Source organism: Patiria miniata, unplaced genomic scaffold (assembly GCF_015706575.1).
Source record: "Patiria miniata isolate m_02_andy unplaced genomic scaffold, ASM1570657v1 HiC_scaffold_20, whole genome shotgun sequence".
Classification (NCBI taxonomy): domain Eukaryota; kingdom Metazoa; phylum Echinodermata; class Asteroidea; order Valvatida; family Asterinidae; genus Patiria; species Patiria miniata.
The window spans coordinates 7660897-7670209 of NW_024037059.1; the positions used below are offsets into that span (position 1 = coordinate 7660897).

Genomic DNA, 9313 nt, shown 5'->3' on the forward strand with positions numbered 1-9313 from the left:
CATACACACACAATCCCGTTCCCTTTTAAATACAAAAGTCCCCTTGCATGGAGTTGGAATGTAAATGCCAAGCAATGAAAAAAACTAAACCATGTTGAACAGTAGTCAATTAAAAAAATATATACCCACAGGAACATCCCCCGCCCCGCCCCGAATTTCCCGGCACTGTAGTGTTATAGAGGGCGCTAGACTTTAGTCTGGGCCCTTGATGACTGAATGATACCATCGGGGAAAATACATCATTCCTCTGGACACCATACCGCTATACCATACTGTGTTGGTGCATTTTGTCGATTTTTCGACCGGTCGTTCTGCAAAAAGGCAAGTATTTTTGATATATTCCGAAAGGTGATTTGTTAATTGAAATAAATGGAAGAACAAATCTGGATATCTCTACATGTATAGGGAAAAACTGTCTAAATTAGCCTGCTCTGGCTGATAGAAACAAGAACATGAAGAAGAACACAACACACATTTTTTTCTCATCCATTGTTTTTTGTAATGCCCTTGAGGGCGCTTTACAATGATTACTTGGCAGTTTTCTTAACGAATCGATTCCTGATTTCTCATGGCACCTATTTCCTTGTGTAATTTATTGTGTAATTTATTAATTATATAGTGCCTAGGAAAAGTTTGAGACCTTTCTGTCATGGTTATGCTTATTTTAAGTTCAAGTCTCGCAGTCGCAGGCGGATGGGCATTGATGGGTATTGATGGGTATCCAGTTTAATTCTAAATTATAATGCCAAGCAAAAAATGAAATAGTTTGTCGTCTGGGCTTAAAAATGAAGGAGGCGGTTGCATATTTTAATTTCTTTTTTCCCCCCAAGATCACGGATGTTCCAAGATTTCAGTTTGATTCTTCTATTTTTTGCGGATACAAAATGCAAAGGAGCCATACCCTTCATAAAAAAAAAAAGATATACATTAAAAAAATTATAATTTGGTCATGCACCCAGACTTTTGCAATGACAGAAATGAAAATAGACATTCATTTCACACACAAAAATGTAGCATTTCCTTATAATGTAAACACATGGAAACTCCAATATATGGTACCCAGAAACAGAATTGATTACGATTGACATTTAGTATTTTGAACCTTTTTACACTACTAATAAACTGTTTGTTTATTTCAGTCACAAAGATCAGATTTGAACCAGCAGTTATACATAGCCAGTCAGCACCATGCCAACTATTGAGGAAGTCAGTGATGATGAGGCACAGGGGAGTCAGGGTACCACTCAGTCAGGGACCAGCAGCAGCAGCAACCAATCAGAGAATGGCGATCAGGGTGGGGGGTTCGCTGCAGTTGGAGTGAGTATGCCTACTTGTCAACATCGGATAGACAGTAAATAAGCACTTCCACGGTAATGTACACCATGGAATGAACACATGATGACTTGGAAGTGCACAATTTTAGATTGACGGTTGATAGTAGAAGGAGTTTACAGGCCTGAATCCTTCAATATGCAACATCAGCTGTAACATTTAGGATTTTACAGGTTAGGTAGCAGAGACCCCCCAAAACTGAATTTTGACCAAGCTCATCAATGTTTGCCTTGAAATCAACTTGATATCTGCTTCGTAAGCAGCATCAATTTTTTTTGGTAAACTGAGTTTTCAAGGTATGCGCATATTGTTTCATAGATCCTTCAACATCCACCTGGAAGTCTTTGAAGGAGTTTTTAGGGGTTTTTAGGGCACATGTAGAGCCCAGTGCCCCTTAAAAAATCAAGTTAGAAATGTACAAATGTGGTGGAGTTTGGAGGATTCAGGAGGGTGTCTGGATGGTTCCAATCCCATTTTCAGGTACATTGTATTGATACCTTTATTATTCAAATTGTTCAGAGTGTATCTCTGTGTCCTATGTATAATACGTGTGTATTTTTCTCCCTCCTTTCAGAATTATCTTGCCAATAACAAGCTAGATTTCTGCCTGTGGATGTCTCGGATGGTTACAGTAATCTGCAGCTTGTTCTATCTTGTACCAATCTACGGGTGAGAGATTGTTCAATTTTCCCCCTTTTTCACCTCATTCACCTTAACCCTAACCCTGCCAGACGCAAAAAAGGTGGATAAGAACTGGTGCACTTTCATGCATTCAGCTACCAACACCAGTGCACGAGTGGCCAGCTCTGAAACAATGAGAGCTAAGTCCCATTGAATAATGCCACAGTTGTACCCTGCTGTGTGCGTTGACTGCCGTCTCTGAGGCAGTTTGGCCTTAAGCCTTTTGTCCTGATGGATCTTGCTACAGTTGGCAGGCTTGTCACTTAGTCAAGTGTTGCACGTTGCTACATTTGGCAGGGTTCTAGCAAACTTGATCCGAAACTTGTTCAGTATATTTTGGACAGATTTAGAATTACAGAGTTAGAAGTACAAATCCGCCCACTGAGCCCACAGTGATTGGTTATATCTCCATTTCAAGCTCTACCCAAAAGTGTCAAGTTTTGACGGAACACAGTGCATTTGCAATTTGTCACTTGTATATTTTTGCTTTGCAGTCCTCAGTCAGCCTATGGTTTCTACCAGCGGGCCATCATCTGTAACGGTCTAACCAGCGCGTTGAGGCTCCAGCAACGTCTACCCACATTTCAGTTCAACAGGGTCTACCTGTCGCTCCTGCTTCTTGAAGACAGCTGCCATAATCTCTTCTTCTCTCTCATCTTTGTCAACAGCCACCCTATCACACGTATCCTTTTTCCAGTAGATATAATAAACAGGCATGCAACTTTTCCTCGGCTCTGCTGATTTCCTCGTTTTTTACTTCTCATGAATTCCATTACTAATTGAAAAACACTGTACAAAGTCTTGTGTGTTTGGAGATTCCTCATTTTTTATAAAAACCAAGTTGCATGCCTAAATAAATAAATATGGATATTCATGTACCTCTTGTTATTACCCTTGCTCACTGGGCCCACGGAACATTCCTTACTTATACCATCTAAGTTCCCTGGAGAGTATACAGCTGGATGCAGCCATTTTTCTGGTTCAAACAGCTAATTCATGTGAAAATGTTCCAAAGTGTAAGCGTTACTGCATGGATAAATCCCTAACCCTGCTCAATGCAACAGGATCCCACTATTTTACATATCCATTGGGTCATATTTGATTGAGCAGTAAACCCCTTGTTTATATTCCTGTTGCAATCTGTTGGATTCAGCAGGCAACTGAAAGCATTCAGAGTTGGATTCTTTCAGGTGCTGGTAAATAACAGCAAGTTGGACTCTGTTGGATCCAGCAGCAAAGAGAAAAATAAGGCCCAGATGGATTCTGTTGGAGTGAGCATGCCAGTCATTAAATATTTTCAGGTACCCAACAACTTGGCAAGTTGGATTGTGTTGGATTGAGCAGGAAACTCATACAAGTAACCGTCGGACTCTGTTGGATTTAGCAGGGTAATCCTGGGGAACTATTAGGGGGTTAGGGTTCTAATGCAGGTCCATACTTTGAGCAATATAAGATGAATACACATTATTTTGTGACATCACTACAAATTCACAAAACTGTACACATTTCCATGAGGTCCACTTGGCTTCGGATTTGCATGATTTAAGAAGCAACATTCAAGTATATGTACCTTGACTTTAAGTTACATCAGTGGCGTTGGCACCCCCATTCCTATTCGCTCTGTTACACGCATCCAACTTCATCAAGAAACTCCTCAACGTAAGTATGACAGAAGAACAGGATTTAGGATCATCTGAGATGCAAAATGGACAATTCTGAAACAGAGAAACATAGGTTTTATGTGTGTTAATGTCAGGGACCAATTTTGTGGCACTGCTTGCAGGTTAGTAGAAAAATTTGTACTTGCCATGGCAGGAAATTTGGCAAACCGCAGACTCTTTTTCACGGCAAAGACATTCAAATGCTTTCGCGTGCATGAAGATTAGTGACAATGGAAATTAGTGACGTTGTAGCAATTTTGCAACCATTTTTTTACTACATCAAATTCACTTTGTATTCACAATTGCCTGGAATATGAACCAGCCTTTCATACAAAAAATATTGGTATCTTTTAGGAGTGGGTCTACATGTACATGAAAACTGTAATACAAGTTTCCCGTCCAAAAATCTGAATATCTGACAGTTTCTGTTTTTTCTTGGATATTTCAGATAATTGGTCCTAACTCCGTGTACCTGGTGCGTAAGATGGTGGATAACCTTATCACTAGACAGAGCCAGATACTACGCTTCATTGCCCTGGACGAGATCATCCTAATGCCCTTCCTTATATTCATGGTCTTCACGTAAGTATGATTACAACAAATGACAGAAGCCAACTAGCAGAAAAATATAATAGCCCAAACTACCTGGGATATTTCATCTCAAAACCCTGCTAAATGCAACAACATTCAACACAAAATGACAAAACCTGCTCAGTGGTGGATTTTGTAAGATTTTGAAGTTTCAAGCTGAAATGCCAAGAGATTTTTTTTGGGGGGGGGGGGGGGGTTAAACCTAAGAGAACCCCACAATTGTTCTCAAATAATTAGGATCCAGCAGAGATTGTCACTTTCAATAATATTAAATTAAGACTGTGAAGTGTTAAACTTAAGTTTTCAGCCTCAAGACAATTTTGTACGCTGGTCCAATGAACAATATTGGCTCAGGGGAAGACTTTATTTTACTTTTGACGAATATTATTACTTTGATAGTTTATTTAAATATGATTTTTATTTGCCGCTCTCTCCTCAGGGGGCGAGTGAGTTTCTTGGTACCCTTCATGTACTTCAGATTCTTGACGTTTCGCTATGCATCACGGAGGAACCCCTATTGCAAGTAAGTTCCGAAATCTAGCAGCACTGCAAAACTCGCGGCAATAAAGCTTCTGCCCACATTAATGCCTTGCCTCTGGGTTTTGATGGTCCTGGAACATTTGACACATAATCAGAGGGCTACCAGCCAATATGTTGTGTATTTGGGTAAGCCAGTTCAGCAGCATTCGATGAGTCCTGAAAAAATCCTTGAAGTCCTTGGGAAAAGACTCAAGATTACGCATGTTGACAAAAATAGTTCAGGATTAAGATATTAAGGAAGTTTCTTTTAATTAAGTTTCTGGATATTCATGGCCATTGTCAGCATTAAACAATGAACATGTTAAAAAGTATCAATTCGTTATTACTTGATTTGATCAAATGTTTCCTTTACTGCTATTTATCTTATATTAGGCAAATATTTCACGAGCTGCGCATCGTGACAGAGAACTACTGCAGCAAGCCCAACACGCCTGCTTTTCTTCGTAACTTCCTGACTAAATGCATCGGAATGATCTCGCGATTTGCTCCTCCCATTCAGCAACAGTAATCAGCACATGCGTACATGTATGTCATGCTCCTCTGTCACGTAGAGGTGAAATAGCTGGAGTTGTGCTGAACCAAATACAGTTAACCAATCTTAAACTTCAAAATTGGATTAAATGTATTATGTGCACTGTTAAGGTGTAGCTGTTCAGGGTGAGTAAAAAAAAAACAAGGACCCCAATAGCAGGACCATAAGATGCATGTGAATTGTTTAGCTGAAAAAACACTTACCTATTTTGTGATCCGTAGACAAAACTTTAAAATGGGGTTTGTGTTCAAAATTCCGTAACTTGAAAAGTACAAGAGTGATTTGAATGATTTTTGTACTAAAAGAAAGCTCATTGATTGGGCTTTCATATCCTATATTTTGAAAGTGCTACAGACAAAAGTTCATCCAAAAATTGGTCCTGCGATTTGGGTTTCATTTTTTTGACTCGCTCTGTATAAGGAAAAACCTGTTGAATTTTTTTGATTTGTTATTTGTACCACTTAAACGCCACTCAACTGCTGAAGCTTTCGTCCATTTATTTATGTTAAGGTCTTAATACCACTCGAAATTTTAGCGATATAAAGTAGTGTGTTTTCCGAATTCTGGTGCATGCAGGTGGTAGTGGTGTGCATTTACAGGTAGTTTGGAAAGTAAAATAATGGTACCCAGATACCCGTAAAAGAAAACCGATCCCAAAATTCATATCCCGGAAGTTGCTGTTAAGATTGTTAATAAAGGTGCGCACTATGACACTACCACATCAATGCGTCAATGCAACAAGATACAAGTGTGTACAGTGGGAGCTGAATGATTTGGAATTTTTAAATGCCCATAAACATGAAATCTGTTTTGGTTTTTCCATGTACCCTGGTTGTTGTGTTAAAAATTGCCCACAAATGGCATTCAAAACCTTTCTTTTTTATTTTCTAAGAAGTTGTTAAGTAATTTGTAACGTTGGTTGCAGGTACCCGATCCCATAATCTAGAACTGGGTCCTGACATCAACGGTTGGGTACTCGGGTACCCAGTTCCGATGCACAGCCCTAGCACATGGTTGCCGATACACATGGCAGTCCACTCACACTGAGCCAAACAATCCGCTCTGTTCACAAGTACCCCCTCACCGGCAAAGAAAGCACAGTTGGGGACGACCGACTGATGCCATCTTGCCTGACTGCAATTTTGCCGCGACGCGCAGCCGTACCATGTACCACTGCGTATACATAGTACAAATCCCCTGGTGTACGTGCGTCACACACAAGAAACGGTACGCGCCAACCAGCTAAATGTCCCACCCATGGGACGTCCTTGCTAGGTAAAAGGGCGCCCTCTTTCGTTGGCGCACGGAGCCCATACAGACTGTGTTGGTCATGGTGCATTGAATGGTGTGCACAACGTCAAATTCTAGCATCATCCTCCCAATAAATAAATTTCACTTTAATTAAAGCAAGTTTGAATTATTTGGGGGAGGGGGGTAAGTTTTCTTGGCAAAATGAAACTGTTTTGGCTGAATATATGGCTCTTATCAGCATAAAAATAAATTTGCTAAAAAAAGTTAACATATAAAATAATCCCCAACCTACCTACCTTATTTTGAAATGGCATGTTTCTCGGTAGCATGTACTCTTGGTCTTATGTAGCACACATCCCCTTTTACGTGTACGTATTGCGTGTCCGTTCTGATCGTCCGTGAAAGTCGCTGTAATGGATTTTAAAAAAAAAAAGGCGAATATTGAAAGGCGGCTTTAAACGTCATATTTTGATTGCAATATTAATGCAGTAATGGATAAAATGATAATTAAAATCATCTCTTTCATGGGATCTTTAGTTTGTAGGACTTTTTAGACTAGCATTCAATATAGTTTAGTTTCTTGAAATCTTTCGCACCATTCGCACACCCTTTTTGGCATTAATTAGTTCTGAAGATTATTGATAAGATAAATATAAATACACATTATTTATTACACATGGACTGTTCACAAAGTCAACTTCAAGTTCTATACTTTATTAAAAAAATATGCACAAAGAAAATGTGTGTGTATTGCATTTGTCCACATGTACATGCGGTGTACATGTACAGTCATTTAAAATATACCTAAAATATGGGAATGTTTAAAACATACTTTACTGAAATTGTTGTAATTTAGATGCAATTTAAACACTGCATTATTGTTCATGTGCATTACAACACAGCATTTTGTCTCTACCCTTGTTTTTAATAATCTTAAAAAAAAAAATTCACACTGCCAGCTTACCTACCAATTTACATGCAGTGCACTATACTGTACGGGCTGAATGTAGCAGCAGCCATATTGAGGGGCCAAAACGTTACCCACTGTGGCTTCACATTTTATTGTGCACAGCGATAACTGCATGCACTGTCTACATGTAGTCAGTATGTAGAGATCAGTGATGCGCAGACATCATTGAAACCCCCCAATTACACGTTGATACACATTAGAAGACACCATTTTGTCTTCATTGTACTTTTCAAGAACACGTTTCCACAGCTTTTCAGGTTCAAATTACATGTACTTCATTAATTTGCCCATAATTGTGTTCTCTGCAATTTCGATTCCAATTTCTTTGTTTCCGTTTTGTGCTTGGGGTGAAATTGTTATGCAGTTTGATGTTTATAATTTTTGTGTATTTGATCAAGAGGATAGTTTTGTGTTTTGTTTTGTGCTTTGTGTTCATTTCATTAAGCTCTATTGAGTTAATGATTGGAAAATGGCAGATAAATATGAGTTCTTGGAAGTTGAATATATTTATCTTAGTTCTGCTTTCTATGTCAGTGGCAATTTTAAACAAAACAAAAAAAACGCTCCCAACTTATTGCATTATTTAACCACAAACATTAGTGAGGCCGTCACTGAAAAATTAAAATTAAATGATGTGAATTTGGTTCTGAAAATGTTTGCTAGCCTCTTATCATTCACACAATGTAAAAACTACAATTGAATGTGTTAAAAAAGGCTAATTTGCTGATAGTTGTACCAAGTAAACTTGAAATGTATGCAAAACTGTAAGGATTTAAGACTTTTAAACTATGTATACGTATGCATATTACTTACCCCAGTGTGAACTGTAAAGTCTTTAAATGTACCATTACATCAAATTTACTTCAGTATTAAAAGAAATGCTTAAACAGTGTTTGTGCTACTTTCCCCATTTTTTTTCACGTACATTTTCCAAGTTAAATAAATGAATCATTTCAAATGTTACAATACAGAACTGATCTCTGTACCTTGTACTATTATCCGTTTAAAATGCTAACTCAATTTGAAAATGCAGCTGTAATTGTTTGAACACTGTCTGCTGCCAGAGTATTTTTATGTGCATGCATTGCTAGGGGCCATAGAGAACAAGTAGAGTTAGAAATTAACAGTCCCTCCAATTGCAACATCTAACCCCTAGAAATAGTTTCCCTTAATTCCTTAGACCAATCTACATGCTCAGATAAACTAAAGCCACTCTCCCTGCCCTCCAATAAAACCCTCGTCTCCCATCCCCCCTAGATTCCAGTCAGCCTGTCTATAGGACTCGACTCCTCAGCCCTGGCTCTCCAAGTGTCCAACCCTCAGCCCCTCAGATTGCCAAACAATTGCCAGGGGTACTCCTTGCCATCATGAAAACTGATCAGTGTTATTTAAATGTCAAAGTACAAACAACCTCAGGTTTATATTTTAGCAATTTGCACTAATTTTCAAGAAAGGGCCGAGGTAAAGCGGTTAAGGAAACAGACTGCCATGCTCTAGGTTGGTGTTGAACCCCACACCATACTACTGAAAAAAATTCTTACTGCGGAGGGAAAAAAACCCATTTTCTAATAACAAAAGGCAAAAACTGCATATGCAAAGCCAGAACACAAATACATGAAATATACATACAGAAGAGCAGGAAAACCTTCATGAGCGCCCTCTTGAGTCCAACCATGACAAATGAAAAATTCAGATGAGCAGAATTGTTTTGATGGCAGATTTGAATTTTGAAAGAGTCGGCACAATTGTTTGAGT

At 38.8% G+C, this 9313-nt stretch overlaps 1 protein-coding gene across 1 annotated transcript; it reads left to right on the plus strand.

Annotated features, from left to right (window-relative positions):
• Positions 1 to 213: 213 nt before the first annotated feature.
• On the plus strand, positions 214 to 5478 carry LOC119728296 (transmembrane protein 33-like). The gene is made up of 8 exons (XM_038200481.1): positions 214 to 321; positions 1140 to 1317; positions 1907 to 2001; positions 2508 to 2695; positions 3605 to 3672; positions 4123 to 4256; positions 4705 to 4788; positions 5178 to 5478. Exons 2-8 carry the CDS (start codon positions 1189 to 1191, stop codon positions 5311 to 5313), a joined length of 834 nt encoding a protein of 277 aa, XP_038056409.1. The 5' UTR covers positions 214 to 321; positions 1140 to 1188; the 3' UTR covers positions 5314 to 5478.
• Positions 5479 to 9313: the final 3835 nt, after the last annotated feature.

Bases quoted from the DNA above. Each gene is read 5' to 3' on its own strand.
- LOC119728296 (XM_038200481.1), top strand. From the start codon at position 1,189: ATGCCAACTATTGAGGAAGTCAGTGATGATGAGGCACAGGGGAGTCAG. The intron at 2,002-2,507 runs GTGAGAGATTGT...TTTGCTTTGCAG, and splicing joins TATCTTGTACCAATCTACGG to TCCTCAGTCAGCCTATGGTT. The intron at 4,257-4,704 runs GTAAGTATGATT...CTCTCTCCTCAG, and splicing joins CTTATATTCATGGTCTTCAC to GGGGCGAGTGAGTTTCTTGG.